This window comes from Cupressus sempervirens, chromosome 5 (assembly GCF_028749045.1).
Source record: "Cupressus sempervirens isolate cs-2001-9-10 chromosome 5, ASM2874904v1, whole genome shotgun sequence".
Lineage (NCBI taxonomy): Eukaryota > Viridiplantae > Streptophyta > Pinopsida > Cupressales > Cupressaceae > Cupressus > Cupressus sempervirens.
Window position 1 is genome coordinate 591,237,711 of NC_143122.1, and position 22,375 is coordinate 591,260,085.

General features: G+C 36.0%; 1 protein-coding gene across 1 annotated transcript; it reads left to right on the top strand.

Moving 5' to 3' along the window:
* Positions 1-4,125: 4,125 nt before the first annotated feature.
* LOC149557312 (U-box domain-containing protein 43-like) lies at positions 4,126-7,742 on the top strand. Its single transcript, XM_089830195.1, has 3 exons — positions 4,126-5,017; positions 5,064-5,767; positions 7,662-7,742. Exons 1-3 carry the CDS (start codon positions 4,126-4,128, stop codon positions 7,740-7,742), a joined length of 1,677 nt encoding a protein of 558 aa, XP_089686321.1.
* The last annotated feature ends 14,633 nt before the right edge of the window (positions 7,743-22,375 follow it).

The window sequence follows — 22,375 nt, forward strand, 5'->3', positions numbered from 1 at the left end:
CACTACAATGTTGAGCCATATCAAAACACTCCTACCTTAAGCATATCTTTTATATATAGTGGGACCACAAACATACAAAGTCGACTCAAGATAAATTGGACAAAATAGACCATACTAGAAATTCAATCTTCTTCAAAGATTGTTCCCCATACAATTTTACAAGATGCTTCTTATTCACCATGTTGTGCATGAATGTGTGCATCAAGTTAAGGCCTAGGCATGACTCAATGCAAATTTCTTCAAGTTTAAATAAACAACCATCTACTACTCTACTACAATGCTAAAAGAATGAGAATTTTCTTAAAGTTACCCATAAATTGATGTCATTGATTGGTATAAGAAATTTGTTTCACTTTGCAAACAGAATATTTTAAGAATGATGTATGGCCCTTAGCCGAATTAGGAAAGTCTATTCATCTGTCTTGAAATATATTTGTAACAAAAACTTGCTTATCCTTATCAATTGCAAAGCTTCAAAAATGTCCAAGAAATCATATGTCCGTGCATAGAAAATTCTGAGCGGTATAAGTACTCAGAGCCCATAGTCATTCTTCAAGTTCATATATAGGCAACATTCCAAGATTTCCCGTCAGAAATTATACATTGAAACCTTCAAATTTTCCATCCTGGTATATAGGGGAGAGGGACCAATAGTCGTGAGGGCTAACTTCGTCAACATCTAGTTGTTGCATGAGATATCATAAGACCTTCATTTTTTTCTTGAAATGTAAAGTGGACATTGAACTACCTACAACTAAGGTTTGAAGGTGTGACTCATCAAAATAATGCACCTAGTGAAATGTGTCAAAAAATGACTTTATAAACATTAAACCAAAGTTTAATCTAGAATCTCTAATAGTTAAATTAAAAAATATCATTTGTTGTTAATAGAATATTGTATAACTATATAAAATGTAACATATATGCAACTTAAATGGACCAAATAATTATTACTAATCATAAATATTTGTTATATGAGTTTTATATTAAACACAAAAGGACAAATACTTATAACGAAAAAAATTAATTGTTGTTATAAAAATAACACATTATTATATAAAATACAACCTATATCTAACATAAATAGACCAATAGTTGAACACTAAAAGATTTTGACAATATCATATGTTTCATACAAAATACAAGACATTTATTAATATTCACTTTTTATATTTGTAATAAGACATATTGTTAATATGATTTACTCTATATGTATATATTGCTACCCCAATAGTTGTACATATGAGAATAGTATTTGTACACCAAGGTATCAATATTTATTTAAGTGAGCATATTATTTTTTAAGAGGCACACATATATTAGATAGCTATTATACTTTGTTTTTGATTAAGTAAAATAGGTTTCAAAGGGTGCTTGAAACCCTGTACAAATCTTAAGACTCTAGTACAAACAAAATGTCCAACTAGGAGCCAAAGAACCCAACAATGGACTCCACCTCCAAAAACTAGTCACAACAAGGGAGCTCACAATTTGCCCTTTGATTTAGAGCCTCCCATGCTCAACTTGAGAATCATATCTAGAGGATGAATAGAGGGCTTAGAATTTTTTTTCCTTTTTACATCAGTCCATCCATCCTCCACCCTAGCTGCCTCACCAAGCCAAGCCTCAGAGAGGATGCTGAGAGAAGCAGAAGCACCAGACATAACAATCTCCCTAGGAGAACCTGAAGAAGATAGGCCCCCATCAGGACTAGGAATAGCAGCTAGATCAAAGAAAGGAGAAGGGACAGGATCCTGACTCGAAGGTCGGGTATCCTTATCGACCAAAGTCCCTGAAGTAGCATCTGACGGGAAAGGGCCGACCATCGGGGGAGAGCCATCCGCAGGATCCAGGGACACATCAAGAGACTTACGCAGAGTATAGTGCTCGGAGGAGGCCCCAGGCCACCAAGTAGGAGGTCGTCGTAGCTTGGTTTTCAGAGTAGAGCAACGAGCAGCTCTGTGACCTGTCATATGACAAATCCTACATCTTAAGGGTATACCTTCTTAATCCAGAATTTGAGTCCAAGAGCCCCGCGAAGAGGCCAAGCATATTTTCTCTAGGAGGCCCTTTGAGACATCCAACTCAACAAGAATTTGAACACACATCGAATGGAGAACATCAGAAGTAACCGAGTCCACCAGCAAAAAATTTCCAATAGCATTCCTCACAACTTCCAAAATAGAGTCAAGCTAGAGGTGCATAGGGAGATTAGGAAGCCGAACCCAAATAGGAACCTTGTTGAAGGACACCGTGAGCGGATCAAAATCCATATGCCATGGTTTGGCCATGAGAGGGTAACGATCCAGTCAAGAAAAACTATCACACAGAATAGTCTTCTTGTCTTCAGCAGTTTCAAACTTGACAATGAAGAATCCTTTAGCAATCGGGTAGATTTGAACACCATTGTCTAAGATTGGTTCCCAATGCTCAGAGATCCAAGCATGGAGATCAGAAAGAGAGGGCTAGTAACCCTAGAATCGAAAAATAGTAGCATGGGTAGAAAAGTCCTTTGCCATACTAAAAATTTCATCAGCAATATTTTGGTCTAAATTAACCCTTGTTGGGCTAGAGAGACTCACCGGAGAGGCCACTCGAAGACGAGAAGGCCCATAACAGAGACCTGTGGGAGGAACAACGCCATGCAAGCCGGCCACATCAGCAAAGGAGACCCTTCCCCACGGGCCAGCAACCTTAGGACCTGTAGAACTAGCTCTGGCCATAGCAAGCAGAACAAGGACAGAAGGAATGATGCCACTAGGAGAGGGCATGAGGGAAGCCCTACCCCCCCCCCCCCCCCCCCCCCCCCCCAATTGCACCATTTGCCGCAACCTACCCCGAAGGCAACAAGGGGAAATCCTCTGCGGCAAGCACAGAGGCAGTGACAGAAGCTTGAGAATCTACCGGAGCGCGCGTGTTTGAAAATTCTCGAGAGCGAGAAGCCATAATTCTATGCTTAGTAAGTAGCTATTATATTTTGTTTTGACACAAAAAGTTTTTTATTTCACTTATTTATTTTATAGCATTTAAAGGATTTCATGTGTTCAAGGATTAGTCTATTTTTAATCGACATTTAGATTTCTTCTTATTTACAAATAGATAAATTAATTACAATTTATAATAATAATAGTAAAATGTGTGGGAAGATTAGATAGGATGATGTAGTATTAGACTCTGCTCAACTCCTCTCCCCAAAAAGATTTGAAGTTCCTTACCTCGGCCTCTTCAACCTCTTCATTCTAAAATCACAGCTCATGCTTCTCATATGTAGAAAACCTAGCTCATGCATTCATCTTATAATATAGGGTTGAGAAATTTTGGATTTTGCGAAGAAAATTCGATTTGTAAATCTGCGGTTGAATTTTTGCAGGCAAGAATGTAGAGCATAAGATTGTCTAGATGGCGGAGAGTTTGAAGCGGTAGGAACCAATAACTAGTTCGGAAGTGACTGCGTCAAATATTTTGGGTCATCAGTTCCAGAAAAAAAAAATCAGAAGCATTTTCTGCCTTAGATTTGTTGGATATCTTATTCCGTTGATCCAAATAAAAAATGCTACTCAGAAACTGATTTCAAACACGGCTAATTTAAAGGATGCTGTCGAAATTCGAAGTCTTCCAAATTGCAAACAATGATTGTTTCTCGACTATGCAACAGAGTATGCAAAACTTAAAAGGAAGTCCGTGAAGCTCGTTTGTATAGGAAGCTTTCAAGATCCACAAGCGAGAATTGTTGCATTTGGAGCTTAACAAGATCTTCTCGCTGATTTGATACTGTACGAATATTTTGAAGTTCGATTTTCCGCTTTTATTCTTTTCACAAATTTGAATTTACTAACTGTTTAGATAGAGGTTGCAAAAATGAACTCAAGCGTCCGTGGAAACATTCTTGACGGCAAAACATTACTGAAGAGGTGAAATTTGATCTAGTGCAAAACCAGAAAAAGTTTAACACAAGTTTATGGATTTTGTCATGTAAATTTGAAACATCTGTGTCAGGAAATGTTGTATTACTCAACTTTTTTAAAGAGAAAAAATCCTTGTAAAACAATAGTGTGCGGCCATCTAAGGAATCCGAGTCTGTAATTGCTGAAGTCTATTTTGTTTTCGCAGAAGATAATAAGAAAAATGGCAGAATCTTACAACGAAGACGAATTAATCTTTAGAGATAATTGTTGGCAAGAGTCTCAGCATCTTGTATCGATTGTTTTAGCAGAGATTGTTTTGGTTAAAATCTTCAGAGGAAAGTGGAATATTATTACGAACAAATTGCAGCTTCTTACAGAAGAACTCACACATATTGCAAATCTTCCAGATTCTGTTCTAACCACAATATACACTGAGGTTATAAAGGCCATTTCAAATACACTGAATGAAACACGGGATCTCATAAAAATGTGTGTTGATGTAGAGCTCAGCATTGGAAAGCTGCAAATGCAAAGCAATCTGGATTGTTTAGCCATAAAACTGAACCAGCACCTTCAAGACTGCAAATCTACGATGAAAAGTGAAGTTAGGCGAGAGTCTGCAACATGCTGCACGACCAGAGAACTCCTATGGCTTATACAAGTCGGAAATATAGAGTCAAAACAAAGGGCTTTGGATTCTTTATTATCTTTGATGCAAGAAGATGAGAAAAATGTCTACATTGTTGCAGGCCATAATAGTGCACCTCTAATATCTCACTTATTGAGCTTTGAGTTAACTGAAATCCAAGAGAAAGCTGCAGCTGCTGTCTGTAGGCTTGCACAGGCTGACAGCTTTGAACATTTGCTGGTTGAAGAAGGGGCTCTGCCTCATCTGGTAAGGCTTTTGAAGACAGGGGAATCAGTTGCGATAGAAAAAGCTTCACTAGCTCTTCAAGCTTTAACTTCCACGCCTAAAATTGCGAGGTCAATAGGAACAATCTACGGCATATCAGCTCTGGTTGATGTTTGTGGATTTGGAACTCCTTCAGCCCAAACAGCTGCTGCAGGGACTCTTGCTAATCTTACAAATGTCAGATTTATGGCAACATTTTGTTCAAGGAAAAGCCATACCTGCCCTAATAAGCCTAATTACTTCAGGCACAACCCTTGCACAACAACACGCAGCTGATTCTTTGCAAAATTTGGCATCTACTGATGATAATCTGAGGGCATTGATAGCCAAATACGGTGGACTTCATGCGCTGATGTTCTTCTGGGATGCAGATTCAACACCTAGAGCCCAAGAAATTGCAATTGGAGCACTGAAAAATATTTCGAGGGGCAGAGGAAATTCAGATCTGCTCATTTCTTCTGGATTTATTCCCAGGCTTGTAAGTTCCTTAAACTGTGTTGAGATTCCGAATTTGAAACAAATCGCAGCTGTTGCCATTTATGAGTTTGCTACTTCAATGGAAAGTAGAAAGGCACTTGGAGAAGCTGGTTGCATTCATCCACTGGTGAAAATAATTGAAGCCGAGAATAGCTATGAAGATGAACAGGAAGCAGCAGCGAAGGTCCTGTCTGTTCTACTGCTCTTTGATGGCAACAGGAGAATATTCAAAAAGGAAGCAAATGGCATCTTAGGAGCAGTGCAACTCTTAAATTGTTCAAGCCTAATTGCAGACAAAAGATACCTCATCTCAATTCTGCTTAGTGTTTCCCAAAATGCAAAGTGCAAGAGGGAGATAATAGAAGCTGGAGCCTGCATTTACTTGAAAGAAGTTGCAGAAATGGAGGTCAGTGGTGCAAAGGAACTTCTTCAACGTTTAGAAAGAGAACGCTTGTGGAATATATCTAGCAAGGTCTTCAATTGTAGACCGAGATTTTAACCAAAACAGCTACTTTCACTTCACCTGAGTGGCGTAATGAAGGTTTGAGATATTTTCGCGTTCTCTTAAAAATGGAAGCAGCTGTTAATTTCCCTCTTTAACTTGAATAGATGAACACAATTCTAGCACATTAGAATGTTATAAATAAAGAACTCCACAGGTTGGAATAGGAATTAACATCAGCTTGTTTTCATACATTGTGGACTTTGAAAAGTATTTGAAAATACAGAAGTAGTAATTGTTGAAGCAGAGATGAAGCAGTATATAAGATTGAGATTTGTGGAAACCCCTAATTTGATGAGGGAGAGGATGAATCCATATAGATTTTGAAGAACACAAGAAAGTGTTTTTTTAATGAAAAATAACAAAAAGAGTATTATTTATAAAGGCAGAGTTCAAAAAAATTGATAAAGTCTTTACGAAAAAAAAAAAGAACAATTAATTTATAGACAAACCATTAGAAGAATGAATAATCCTAACTTATACCAAAATATAGCAGAGAAGATCAAAATTGATAAAAAAAGAGTTACTATTACACTTAAATTATTTTAAAAGATCAACAGCAAACCAAAAAAAAAGCAATCAGAAAAAACTAATAATTGGCAACGACCTATGGTTGATATGCCTCAAACTCTTTACTTCACAGCTTGCTTCAAACATACAACCAATCCTACTATGGTATGGTTGCGTGATCCTCCCTGTATTCCTACAAAGCTATCATTATTAGAGCAATCTCGAGGTACATACCCAAAAGTTAAACCAACTCCTCCTTGAAAAGAATGAGGCCTCTTCAAGGGTCTTAAAGACTTATGCATCAATGTTGTAACAATGCAATGGATATGTCATAACATAAACAATTATTTATATGTTAATAGAAATTAATCACATCTGAATTGATAATAGATTGGTCATAGAGGGGTCAGCAGTTCACTGTTGGAAACAAGTTAGACTCAGAAGTATATTGGAGTGTTCATAGAGGGTTCAATAGTTCATTTGGTAGAGTTTACTTAACAACAAATAGAAGCTCTTAGGTTCAAGTCCTTGCTGATTCATGAAAGCTCTAAACTAAAAAAAACTTTGTAGCTTAAGACGGGGTATTGGAAATAAGTTCATTACTAGATTGATTACTTAAGTAGCAAATGGGAAATTTTACTTCAATAACAAATGGGACATTGTTAGGTTCAAGATCTAGCTAATCTAAAAGTTCAACATAGTATCACAATCAAATCAGACAAGAGTCACTAGTACCTACATTGTTCCTAAAACGATGTTGAAACAAGTCACATCTCGATTGATAGGGACTGACCATAAGATGAATGATTGATAGAGCACTTTGGCAACAAATGAAAATTTCCTAACAGATGTATGAAAGCTCCACACATCTGTAGGTCAACACAACTACCAAAATTGAGTCTGCAGTCTATCAGAACTGAGGTTAGTCGAAGTCTTAGGGATATGCACTGCCACTACAATAATGAGCTTAGATAAAGAAGATACCAATCTTTTCAAGCATTTCATAGCCAATGAGTCATGTGAATTCATCCAAACAGTATGACATGCATTCAAAATAAATAGATGTAAAAAAATACTCATCTCTTTACGATCCTAAACTCATTAGAGATGCTCTCCATGTAACAGGTCCAAATTTTTTTATCTTGTGGAGACGTATAGAAAGAAAATTATAAAGGGAGATAAAGCTCATTTTTGCGCCCTCGCCAAAATTTGAATCCAAATGCTCAACCCTGCCCAACGGCTATTTCCCAGGTTTAATATTATTTTAAACGTCCCAGAAATATAAAAAATCAACGATCAAAACCTTAGGTTATTTCTTTATTTTCTAAGTGACTGCGCTTTAACATTTCTGCAGACCCACAACTCTCCTGCCGTTGGATCTTCTCAGGATCTACGGCCCTCGCCATGCCGCTATGAGAAAATGCTCGACCTTTAGCTATAGCGACATAGCGAGGTTTTGTCGCGTGTCCGGTGGGTCCTCCCTATCCTCATTGTTTCTCTGGCGCTGATTTTTGATAAAGCCCTTGGCACTCGCTATCTTGCTATCAGAAAACTCAAGCATCTTGCCGTTAGCGACATAGCGAGTCACCATGAAACGAGTATTTGGTGGGACCTCATGCGACATGGAAGGGTGACAATGCTTAAGTGGGGTTTTGTTTCGCTAGCTGTGCAAATTTTTTGATGCCATCAATACCTGTACCCACACCCCTTCTGTAAAGCACAGGAGGGATTTTGACTATCAGATCAATGCAAAATCAATAGTCCTCGCTACCTCGCTATGGAAAGTTGCAAGTTGCTTACTCATAGCAACATAGTGATTATGGTACCCACCAATCTTCAGAATGCATGTGCAGTTTCTTCACCCTTGGATCGACCTCATATCAATGGCTTTTTCTATCTCGCTATGGAGAGGTGCTCGAAAGATATGCACAGCGAGGTAGCGACTTGAGGACGCGTGTCCTTATGGGCCCAGGAAGGTAGCACAATTAGCATTAACAGTTAAAGGACTGGTGGTTAGTATGATTGCTGCAGTCAGGGGCATGGCGTGGTTAGTAATAGAAAGGTAGTCAACCATGTAAGACTCCTGCAAGGTGGCAGAAAGAAAAGAAACTATTGGCTCGCACGACCAATTTTGCTTACAGATTTTTGTTTGACTTGTTGACTTTGCTGGTTCATGAACCCAGAAACGATGGAAATCACATTTTCTTGCGCTATTTGATCTTGTGATCAATGCCAACCACTTTAGCATGAATGCTGAATGAAGAAGAACACTCCACCACCCCCCAGTTGATCCATTTGCCTAGTCAGAGCACAGTTATGGCGCTGCTTCTGTCTTCTCAAGGCCCTGTTTTAGTAAAAAATCAGATTTCATGGTACCAAAAGGCTATACTTTGATCAGATTTCCTCAGATCCTCATGATTGTTCCTGACAGAGCCTTGATGGTGGTGGTTGCAGGATGGTTTTGGAGGGAAAATCTCAGTTATGCCTGAACTATAAAGGCAATTTTGGTGCATTTTATAAAGGTCGATCATTCTTTGTTGTTGTCTGTTGTTGCTCTGCAACTCCAGTGTAAAATTCCCCTATGCCTCTGAACTGAATGATATTCTATTTTATCTCTTTCAGCCATTGGTGTGAAAGTGCAAGAATTCTTTGCCTTCACCAATGTTTTGTAGAAATCTGTAATCTGCATGACTGTATCTCCTTGGATCAATGAATGATAATATAAGTGAATCTTTCTTTCCTTGTGTCATTCATCTTGGTCTTTCTGATCTGCATGTGATTATTAGGTTAAAGCAAGTCTAAAGATGTATATCCTTAGTTTCATTCTGGTTCAATAGTGCATTTATGGGCAGAGTTTGGTTTGAACACTCTATTTTGGTGCATCACCTCTTTAGATTAGATTAGGTAGATCTGCTTTCTTACTCTCCTTCTCCCTTTTCCTCTCCAAGAGTAGTTAGGTGCATCCTGATAGTAAGAGGAAGCTGGCCTTCTCCGGAGACTCAACCTCACAATTCAAGTCCCACAGCTTGGAGGTTGTTTCCATGTTTCATTAGGTTGTCCTCATGCATAGGCTTTGGACAAGGGTGCAAACCTAAGTGACAATATTTTTTGGCACGCCCGATGGGACAAAAATCTTGGAAAACTTCAAGCCTATTGGTGTCAAAAGGAAAGATTTCAAGATCAATATTGAGGAGATAGTACTGGCCTCGATGTTCAAGCCTTCAGGAAGCTCATTCTTCAAAGTACTTGATGACTCTGAGCTTCAAATACATATCTAGTTCCAAACCAGAGTTGCAAAATTCGTGCCCAGAGCTGAGACAAGGACATCTTCTAGAGGTAATTTTCAGTATCAAGAGCTTTCATCTTCAAATCCTAGAAGAAGGAGGACTAGAATATCTTTATCACCAGTTAGGAGTGCAGTAGTAACAAATACACCTACAAGATCTATCTCTACTCCTCTTGTTGTTAGATCTCAGCCTAGATTGCCATCAATACATATCAATAGATCACTTGTCTATATGGCGTTGCCTAGAGCTCACACTTTTGCCACCTTTAATGGTGGAAGTCCTCTCCTATTAGCCCAAAGACATGACATACTAGTAGCTGCCCTCAAAAGTATACCAGAGTTTACTGGTGAAACATCTATCTCTCCCTCAGAACACATTCAAGAAGTTGCAAACTTCTGCAATATCCATGGTATTACAAAGGATGATGTTGCAATTAGGCTCCTAGCCTCATCCTTGAAAGGAAAAGCACTACAATGGTACAGAGGTTTAGCTCATGGTTCTATAATAGATTAGGATGGATTAGGAGCAGGATTGTGCAAACATTTTGAGGATAAAAGTGATCATCTGTCACTTTTAGAGCAGTTGACTACTATAAAAAGAGCCCCCCATGAATGTATGACTGATTTTAATTATAGATTTCAAAGGACATGGGATAGAATACCTACTTCAGTGAAACCTACCCCTGGTAATGCCTTCTTGCATTATCTTAGAGCTTTTAACAATGATATTGCCACTGCAATCCAAACTATGGGAGGAGATACCTTGCCTGATGCTTATGACATAGCAATAGAATAAGAGAATATCCTAATACAAGGAGGCAAACTAGCTCCGAGGCCTCCTATGCCTTTCTTCCCTAATGTTCCAAACAATCAATCATCAATGGCTCTTCTTCCCACAACTTCTACATCACAATCCCTTGTCCCAGTCCCTTAAACTTCCACATCTTCAAATGGGATAGATGAAATCAAGGAGATGATGCAATCTCTGATGCAGAACATGGACAAAAGAGAAAAGAGCCTTGATAAAAGATTGCAAGATCAAGAGAAGAACCTAGATAAAAGATTGCAGGGCCAAGAAAAGAAGCTAGAAGACAGCTTCTCTGTGATGTAGAAAGTAAGTAATAGGGTGGTGACTTTAGAAAGGCAAGCTCAAGGTAGTAAGCCTCATCAATTCCCCTTATATTATATTTTATTATATTTAAAAAAATAAATTATAATATTAATTTATTTAGATTTCAAGTAGTTGATGATTGAGGTTGTTTATCTTCTTCTTTGATGGGCATTTCTGACCAAGGAATGGGTAGGTCTGGTAAAAGAGTTATTTAACATATATTTTAGATAGATAATGAAATGCATAATTCAGCCTTACATAGAAACCATAAGCATTTTATTTTAAAAGAGCATAATGTTATGTTCAACTATTTTGTAATGGTCTAAAACTTTGTATAAATTATCAAATTCATTCATCTGTGATCCTAGAAAGTTTGAAGACAACCAATTGTAAATTTTATTTATATTCAACCTTGCATAATGAAAATTAGATGAATCCAATTTATGAACATGTACACAGTTAATTACCTCTTATGGTGTAGGCAATGAATAGTTATAGTCAGAAGTGATGGGAGACCTAAAGTCGAGGCTAATACATCTTTGGTAAGATGTGAGAGTCAAGTATTAATGTGTCTTTTATATATAGAAACCACTTATATGTCCTTGGCATAGTGTGAGGAGAATGTAATTGCTTGTCTATGATATATCGACACAATTCTACTTGAGGTGGTGATAGATATAGTTATGAGTTATATCGTGTTCACATGCATGTTCGATTGAACTAAGACATTGCCAAATTCATTTCCTCATCATGAGATGTTACCTTATGCAGTGTCTATACTTGCATTTTAGAATTCCCCTTATATTATATTTAAAATAAATAAATGATAATATTAATTTATTTAGATTTCAAGCAGTTGATGATTATTAATGATTTTTTTAAATCAAAAAGTTATCAAATTTTTTATTTATTAAATTATATCAAAATTTTAATTAAAAGTAGATATTACATCATTAAAGTTGGTAAGTTGTAAAAGTATTAGTTTCAATTTTTTTTTTTCAAATTTAGCTATAGATAATCAATTTTATTGATATAAAAGATATTCAAATAAGAGAAATTATTGAAATCTTTTATTTACTTAATTTTCTCTACTACGCCTTTTCATTAAAGAGAAGGGTTTCATATCCTTGGATATGCATTTGCAATGACTTTTGAAAATATAAGAATTTAATGCACTTCATAATAATCATCACTTCCTCAATCTCAAATTAACATAACATAAATTTGTATATAATAAAGATAAATTCACACTCATACATAAATAACGTCATGCCATGTGAAAACTCAATCTATATACTAATTACAATTGAAAGCTTAAAAAAATCTATATAATATATATATATATATATATATATATCACATGAAAATTGTACACATAATTTATTAATATCCTTACAAGATAATATCAATTATCAAAGCTTTTCTAAATGAATATACTAAATAGAGTATTATAAATTCACCCAAGTAACCACTTCCTTATCCTTTCCATCCTCTTATAAAACTATTTTATGTGATTCTTTTTCAATCTAATGCATAAGTTCAAATAAAATAATTTAGAAAAGGTGGGCATACTTGGATGGTTGAAACCATTGAAATATTTTTATGTATAGATAAGATCTAGGTAATCTGTGGTCGGTGATTATGTTTTTATGTGTCCCAATTAAACTCCATACCCCAAAAGTATATGCAAATCTTTTTAAGAATAATTCAATTACCTTGTTCTGTAAATAACCATGGTGGTAGAAGATATTTTCATGAATGCACACTTCTATATAACCAAGAAGAAGCAACCAAAATAGCCAAAATGTTATCCATGTTTCTTTCCTAAGCATTTGAAGTTTTAGTTTCATCTAGAGGGCATGCATCGCTTGGGAAAAGTTATGCACAGTCTAAAACTTTGTGAAGAACATTGACAATACTGTATTTGATTTGGTGGGTGGTTGGAATGAGAATCGGGTTTTTTTTTCTCTTGAGATTTGATCTAATTGATTTGGGTATAGTTTTGTATTTGTAATGTGATGTCATGTATTTTTTTTTAATCAAATTTAAAAATACATAATTCTAATTTTATATTTTTATTTTGTATTTTGTGGACAAATAAAATATAAGATGTAATAAAAAAAAGTTCGAATAGATTATGGTGAGAGTCTTTTACAACAATGTTTATGTGATGATAAAAGAATACATAGAACATGAAAAATAATATATTTTTTCTATCTTTTAGAAATATTCTTCCTACAAACAAAAGGAACAACTAATAAGTAGGAGATATTATAGTTTGTTTCCTTATTGGATCTCTTCTTCCTCTTAAGCCTCTATGGGACCTTACCCTTATAATATTTTTAAAGTGTGATTTGAATCAAGAGAGAATTTCTTCATAGAAAGACTAACTTGATAATGGTATATATAGAGTGAGTGACTTTCTTGTTTTAACATGTTAATCAATTTTTTAATTAATTTATAATATAATTTTTCTTTATGAATTTTTTTTGATCTATAATGAATTGAAACCTATATTGAACTTTGAGTAGGAGGCTCACAAGTTACCATTATGGTGTAGGCTCTTGCCTAACTACCTTATAATTTTAATAGCATGTGAGATATGAATTGAATTTCATTAATATGTCATATATAATTTTTTATAATATTATATTATACTAAAGAATCTCTAATTTCAACATATTGCACATGCAAAATGAAATAAGGTTATTCTTAAACTTCTATAAGTTTGTATTGTTCAAAATGCAACAATAAATTAAATACAACTAAGTACGATAACTACTAAAAGTGGTTGCTCCTCACTAGATATATTAACAAATGTTTTTCTAACCTTTAACATTGAATTTTTTTCTAATAGATAAGTAAATGAATTATATTGTATTTTTAATTTAATTGTTAAAGTGAAAAATATTACTTCACAAAAAATAACTATTTCAATTTTTTGATAAATCTTAAAGCCATGCTAATCATGTTATCATCCTCAATGAAAGAGCAACAAAACAATGTAGGCATGCACACATATACTCCCACACAACATAAAGAACTAAGAAAAAAGTGGTATGGTATCATAGCCACATCCAAACAGCTCATAACCCCAATTGTTTATATTTCTTTAATGGCTCCAGCTTCTCATGTAACATGCTTTATTAGTGCTTGAAAGCACACACATATATCGATTAATTAGGCTTTAGAGTCAACCAACTCCCATCAACAACATGTCTCTATTTTCCATATCACAACTTGAACATAAAGATATTGGTGTCTTATTTTGAGCATATGTTGCCCCATTGGCTTGAGAAGCCACTGTTTCAGTGGGTTCATTAGATTTATGCCATGTGGCAGATTGTATGCTGCAACCCATTGACCCTTCTTCTCTTATCATATTTACCTTTCTACCTCTGGAGAATCCATAGGAAGCCAAAAGCAGTAATTATATTTGGTAGCACTCGAGAGTATTATATGTCATATAAAAAAGAGTGGGAATGTCCAAACATTCATTCACTTCCAGAGTGTGTGATATGTTTCAACCAAAGTGAATTGATTGTTGCGAAAATCTACAACAAATGTTGCATTTTATACCTGGCCTTTGTATTTACACCATCATAACTAATGTGACACCTCCCCTTCTCTTTTTGTTTTATTTGCTTATCTGGCACCTAATCGATGAGGATCTTATTGGACTAAAACACTCAAATGCTCAATTTCAATGTGTTTGTTTTCCACCTTTCCCATTCATTTTTTCTAGCATAAGACTGTCATAAAATCTGAACAAACTGGTGAAGCTTTCCCAAGGAGTGAAGCCTATCAGCTTAAATATCTATTTTTTGTGTCTTTCTCACAAATGTTATGTGTTTGATGGAGGATATTCCTTTATATGGCTATTTAAAAGAGGTTTCTCTCACATGTAGTAAAGACCACATTTGGTCATAATATTAGATAGAAATTATCCTCCATTCTACACATGTATCAACTAGAGTGATGATCATTGTCTCCTTCGAGATTCTTGACAAAATTGATACTGCTTAGGCTAGCATGCATGCATAGTTACCTTTTCCAAAGCATTTACTGATTTTTTTTTTTTTGAAAATGTAGTACAACAAGTATTAGGTTGGTTACCTTTTCTAAAGCATTTACTAAAAAATAGAGAAAATATAGTGTGACATAGCTCAATCACCATGTTCAATCATTCTATTTATAATTAAATGAACAATAAATATGAAAAAAAAATCCGATTTCATTTTATTACATCGAAGGCATTTCCTATATTGACATGTCCGACATGTTTTTGATGATCAATGATTCAACTATGTCCACGGTAGTTGGACGACCATACAATTAATCTTCACCATTTGTTTTGAATTTTTGCAAAATGCTTAGTATTGTTGTATTGGGGACCACTACACCATTGAAGTTGTTATGATGAGATTCCTTCAATATATATGTGCCATACATTGCTTTGTACATTCTTTGTTCAAGTTTTTTTAAAAATTGCATATGTGTTGGCATCATTTTCTTTCAAAGAAGTCAGTCCTACCAAGTCCCCCACTCAACACAAGTCACATCAATCATTGTGAACTAGAAATCCCCATTGTAAATATTTTTTCCTATCAACACAACCTATTCTTAGGATGAGGACTAAAACTATTATCAAACTTTTAAATTGTTGATATCGTTAATCCAAGCTGGTCACATAAGTGAAAAAAAATTAAATCATTACGTTTTCTTTCAGCAACTTAAAAAACATGAAAATGTTTAGAAACAATATCTTGCCATGTTGTCAAAATATGAGAAAATTATATATGTTGTAAGACCATTTACATAATTCTTCTTAATTAGATATTGCAATAGTTTTTTATTAAGTAAAATAGGTTTTAGTGGGTGCCTAGAACCCAATAGTAAACAAAATAAAACTAACTAGAAGTCTAGAGCATGAAACAAAACATCAAAAAATAACATGTCATTAAAGGCTACTAGAACCAATGATACGAAAACATAGCCTCTTACGAAGCAGGCAAGCCTAGAAAACCAAAACATCAAAGGAAAAAAAGAAAAGCCAAGAGAACCAATCAGGACATTGTATCTTTGACCAAATTTTTTTCCTTGAGCTCCAACTTTTCTATGGTGCCAACCACAACACTCATCAAGTGAATGTCATCTAGAGAGTCCTCCCTTTCCCTCTTCCTCTTGTTCAATCTCGTTTTATAGCTCAGGCTTCAACCAAGGGGTTGACATCCTCTTTAGTTACCTTGCTTTCCTCATTGTCTAAGTCAACTTTCACCCTTGTGCTAACCTCCATCATAGTATGCAACTATTTGATATTATCATTTACGCCTTTGATAATATTGAGGCTCTAGTTAGCAAAGCTGTGGAGGGAGCTCTCCATCCTATCCATTCTTTTTTCCATCTTAGTAACCTTGGAATCCAAATTGCCAATTTTGCTGGTCCCATCTTCCCCATCCTTCCTTTCCAGACCCTACAACCTATTTTTTATCTCTTATGTTTCATGGGAAATCCACTTGATAGACTAGAAGTTGTCCACCATGGTATTACGGGCATTTTTGAGAAGATTCATTCCCACCTCCCTAGCATTGTCACTAAGTATCACCATTGTTGGAACAATAAGTTCCTCCAACTAAAATCTACCATCATTTCCCTATAAGACCTTAGTATAGATAGCTTCTCTCACCATGCCCATTTTCACCATCTAAGTTTCAAAGTTCCTCTAGACCATTGTCTTGCCCTTATAGCCGAAAGCACAGGTAGTTTTTTTTGTGTCATAATTCTCATTTCTCTTCTCTTGGGCATTGAGAGTGGTCTCATGTCCCTTGCTAGAATCCTAATCAACATGCATATCAATTCCCCTTCTCCTTTTGGCAGGGCTTTCCACCTTCCTGTGAATCGGGGCCTTGCTAGTTGCCTCCTCTCTCACATTATTCACATCCTCTTCATTATAGTCCTCAGCAGAATTAACCTCAGACTTTATACTTCTACTTATTGAGCCCTTCCCAACCTTTTTCTTCTTATTTTTTCCCAAATCCTTTATAATCTTGGCCACCTCCTCTTCATCATCTGAATGAAGCCCAGTACTATCCTTAGTGTCAGAAGGGAGATAGGAGCTTTTTGTGTCCTCTAAAGACTCTACTTTATGTGCTATGGCTCTACCACAGGTTTGAGCCTTAAAGTGCTCACAAATCAGTAACAACAGGCCCTCATGGAAAGTCGAATTAGCATACGATTTCTTCTTATATCTCATGATATTCTTATTAATAGAGAAGAAAAGGTAGTAGGGGATGGAGATTTCAGTGCCATACCTGAAGTGGTTAAGGAGGAAAAAGTGATATACAGACTCTATCATTCCTAATGTCTAGCGTAATGTAAGAGATAATCACCCTTAGAACAAACCTCTAAAGTTTTTAAATTGATGCTAGTTCATAGTACACCCCTATTTTCATGAAATCTTTCAACTCCTTGACATTCTTTGCAAAGTCTTTAACATCATTGGGGGAAACTTTCTTATCCCTAAAGAATTTGATGCCCTTAGATGGGGATTCAATGACCTCTACAATAACACCTTCATTAACTTGGAAGTCAATACCATCAATCTTAACTTTCCCTTTTTCTCCAAGATGTGACCATGAGTTTAGTAATTTTTGGGTTCCAGCCATGAAATTTCTTGATGAAATTTGAAATACCACCTTCCCTTAGCTTCTCCTAAACTTTCAACCTCCTTTTCCATTTCGCTGCTTCATTCTTTGGCTCTCTGCGATGCCTCCCCTCCACCATATTGTTGCTAGGAGTAGAACAAATTCTATGCAAACTTTGAGAGTGATGAACAAAGCTCTGATAAGTCTTACTAAAAAAAACTTACCTTTTTCCTTAGGGTTGTAATAGTTATTTAGATTTCCAATCACCTAGAAAGCATGCCAAAAAGCCTCCCAATTAGGCTTACTTGTGTTCGGCCCATTTTTAGCTTTCATTAATTTAAATGTGGAACTAACATCATTACCTTTCATAATTACTCTTAATACTTCCCATCCTCCCCTAGATTCTCTCAATCTCAATCATGCTTTTAGCTACCACTGGAATCCTATCACCATTAATCCACTTGTATGACATGTCCCTTTTGACCACCTCGTTAGCCATCTAATCAACAACTGAATTAGCCTCTTTATATTCATGTGACACGTAGACCCTTTCAAAAGTAAGTAGGATTTTTTTGGTTTCTTCCACCAAATTCTTAATAGACCAGGATGGAGGATGTTCACCTCTGAGGCATTTTATGATGTTATTAGAGTCTCCTTCAAGCTAGAGATATTTAACACTGATATCTTTTGCCATCTTAGTAATTTGAAGGGTAGCACATGCCTTAGTGAAGTGATTAGTTTGGAGCCCCAAATAGAAGATAACTGTCACTATGCCATAACTATAGCTATTTCTAATCACCCCACCACTGCCAGCTTCTCCCAGATTATCTTTTATTGCCCCATCAAAATTTTCTTTGTGCCACCCCACTGGGGGAAAAGACCATTAGCATTGATTTCTTCTTTTTTGTGTGTCATTGCTACTTCTGGTGTCTACAACAAACAAGTTAGATCCTTTGCAAAAAGGTAATTTTCCAAAAGGGCATTTAGAATTTTACCTGACACTATCTTGGTAGGAAGGTTGATATCCCTAAAGATTTGATTATTGTGTTCTTTCCATATTCTCCAACCAAAGTGGGGTAGAGCCTATTTGCTGATGGCTTGACGACTAGACCCCTTCCAAGAATCATCCCATTGCCTAAAGAATTTGGTAGTCAAGGTAGGGGCACACTAGTCCAAATCAAAACCATGATTAAAAATAGACCACACCTCTCTTGTGAAAGAGAAATGAATAAATAAGGGGTCTATAGACTCAGCCTGGTTTTTGCATAGAACACATCTATTAGGAATATAGAGACCCCTTTTGCTGAGATTGTCAATAGTTAGAACCCTATTCTGGAGGAAAAGCCAAAAGAAGATGTTGATCTTACGAATAAGACCAGGGTATCAAGCCTTCACCCATACAAGTTTGGAATCCTACTCCATCTGAGCTTGGTACCTAGAAGCCACCAAGTCAAAGCCACTAGAAGTATTCTCCCACATTAATTGGTCCTTATCATCATTCAAAATCACTGAGTATAGGATAGTCATCAGAGATTTTAGGTCCTCAAAGATTATAGAAAGGTCTCTCCATTCTTGGCCTAATCTATAGTCACTAACTTTTCTACCAAACCTCTAAATACAAGTATTAGCCCATCTTTCAAAAGCAAGAAAATTGAGAAGAGGCCCCTAGAACAACTAGTTGCCCTACCAGAAAAGAATATCATTACCATTTCCTAATCTCCATTTTGCCTTGCAATTGGTAGTTTCTCTAGCTTCGAGCATGCCATTCCAAATATTTGAGCCACGGGGAATGGTGCCATCATTGAACAAGTATCTTATGGAAGGACTTTGAAGGTATTTTCCTTCCATTATATCTCGTCAATCCCCCTTGCTAGAAAAGATCCTCCAAATTTGTTTTTCTTGAAGAGATTTATTGAAATGTCTTAATTTTCTAATACCTGAACCCCCATAGTGTTTAGGGAGGCATACATTGTCCCATGCAATGAGGGGAAATATCTTGCAGTCTTTCAAACAAGACCATAGAAAATTCCTCTAAATCTTCTCCAAAAGGTCAACATACTTCTAGGGAATCCCAAAGAGATTCAGCACATAGGTTGGAAGATTCTGAAGGGTGGATTTGACCAACTAAATTTTTCCAACTTGGCTAAGGGTGATGCCCTTCTAGCCATCCAATTTCTTATTAAACCTATCAATAAGAATAATCCAGAAAGAATCAAGAAATTTGAGGCCCATAGGGAAACCCAAATAAATCGAGGGAAGGCTACCTTTGCCACAACCCAGAATATCACTTATCTTCCTATGTCTCACAACCATAGTATTGATGAAGAAGATAGAACTCTTGTTCCAATAGATAACCTTCCCCAATCCCCTACCATAAGAGCTCAAAATATTTTTGTTCACCCTAGCTTCCCCCCCCCCCCCCCTCCAAAAAAAATTTATATATATATATATATATGTCATCTACAAATTGTTGATGAGAGAAGACTAAAGAAGAAGGTTTGATTCCTTTCAAAGCCCTTCGAATTTTGTTGGTTGAAATCATCCTTCCCAAACACTCAACCAAAATGATAAAGAGAATGGGTGGTAAGGGATCACCTTTCCTTAACCCCCTTGAGGGTTTGAAGAATGTTGAAGGAGAACCATTGATAAAAACAACCAAAGAGGAAGTAGAAATTAGTTGGTTAATAAGATTGATAACCTTAGAATCAAACCCAAAGGCTCTTAAAACCTTGAAGAGAAGAGACTAGTCCACCTGATCATAAGCCTTGGACATGTAAAGCTTTTGGAGAAAGCCATCTCTCCTACCTTCTTCCAAAGAGTGGATGACTTTATGAATAGTCATGATAGGATTCAAGATTTGTCTCCCTAGAACAAAACTAGACTATTGAGGAGCAATAATAATAGGGAGGATCTTGATTATCCTATTGGCCAACACTTTAGAAATAATATCGTCGACAGAGTTGCAGAGGTTTATAGGTCTGTAAAGATTCATAGAATCTACCCCTAACACTGTAGGGATAAGAACTAAGAAACTAGCATTAATCTCCTTGAGTAGACTTTTAGCTCCAAAAAACTCTTGAACCACTTTGATAACATCTTGATGGACCACTTCCTAGAACATTTGAAAGAAGAAAGTAGGCAAACCATCCAGGCCTGGATACTTGTCTGTAGGGAGGGAGAAAATGACTTGCTCAACTTCCAGAGGGGAAGGAATAGCCACAATCATAGATTTATGATCTGGTTGGATCAAATTCAGGATATCAGAGATAATTTCTTGCTAGTCTTCTTCCCCAAGTTTAATATCTCTCGTTAGAAGATTAGAGAAGAAAGAGATGGCCTTTGCCGCTATATCTTTTTCTTCCTCCAAAACAACATCCCCCAAATTGATTTTACTGATTCTATTATGGACTCTATGTTTTAGAGTAGAGATATGGAAGAATCTAGTGTTTTGGTCCCCCTCTTTTAACCAGATAGCTCTCGATCTCTATTTCTAGTAAGCCTCCTCTTGACCAATAATATTGTGAAGCTTAATAAGAATATTTTTTTCCTCCTCTAGCCTCTCCTCATTGTATCCCTCCTTCTAAATAACACCCTGAATAATGCTAAGGTCCTCTGAGATCTTAGCTTTGGATTGGAAAATTTTACCAAAATTTGACTTATTCCACTTCTTGATATTGAGCTTGATATTTTTCAACTTTTTGGCCACCTTGAACATGGTAGTGCCCTCTATGTGAATATTCCACCACTCCTAGATTCAAAAAGAGATATCTGGGTGGAAAGTCCACATTCTTTCAAATCTAAAGGGGAAGTTATGCTTTATATCAATGGGGTCCAAAGTGAGCGAAATTAGAGAATGATATGATCTAATCTAAGTCAATAAAGATAAATTGTAGTAGTTGGAATTCATCCAATCTGAGGATATCAGAGCCCTGTCTAGCTAAACTTGGATGCAATATATGCCTACTCTTCTATTAGACCTGGTGAAGAATCCTCCCTGAAGTTCAACATCTAGCAAAGCCAAATCATTAATGAAGTCTGATAGGTCTTGCGTACTATCCATATCTGGAGCCAAACCCCCTATTTTTCGTCATCCCTTAAGGGGGTATTAAACTCCCCCATAATGATACAATTTCCCACTTGGAATCTAGTTAAAATATTTATGATATTAACCCAATAGTTCCTCCTACCAATCTTAGAATTAGGAGCATAGACATTCAAAAGATACCAGCATTTATGATTTTTGATATTAAGAACTTGAATGAGAAGAATATTACCTTCAACATATAAGACTTAGGACTTGAAAATGTTAGAGTTGTAGAGGGTAAGCAACCCCTTCGAGGCCCCATTCGAACTCGTAGCAAACCACTCCATACTCCTAGTGAAAGAGATTCTCTCCATAGTCTCCTTTTTCATTTTGGTTTATTGAATTAGCATAAAATCTAGTCTATGATCCTTAATCATATTTTTGATTACTTTTTTTTTGTGGGCTCCGTTTAGCCCAAAAATTTTCTAGGATATGACATTCCTCTCTTCTTTACAAGTTAGGCATCTTGGATGGTCATTTGACTCCCATCCACTAGATTCCTTCTAGTCTCATCTTTCCTATTCTGGTCGTGATTGTTCCTTCTAGGAGTTTTAGGTTTTTCTCCAAAATAATCCTTTGCTCTACTCCTGGTTGTAGTTGGGGAGACTAGAGAAGGGTTTCTACTCTTCTTTTTCTTTCTAACTGTAGTCCATTCCCCCTCTCGCTCATTGCAATAGTTATTGTTAATAAAATTTTAACTTTTACACTTCTACAATTAACATGAACAAATTTACACAATCAATCATAGTAGAGAGATGCATATTCAAGATTTGATTGTGTCATATTTTTGCATTTTCCACACAATCAAATCTAGAATATGCATCTCTCTACTTCTACAAATGTTCATTTTTTATGAATTATGTGTTTAAAAAAATTGTTTAATTGTTATATGGATGAACCTCATTAATTAATATGAGATTAGTTATAATATAGTTAAAGTTTT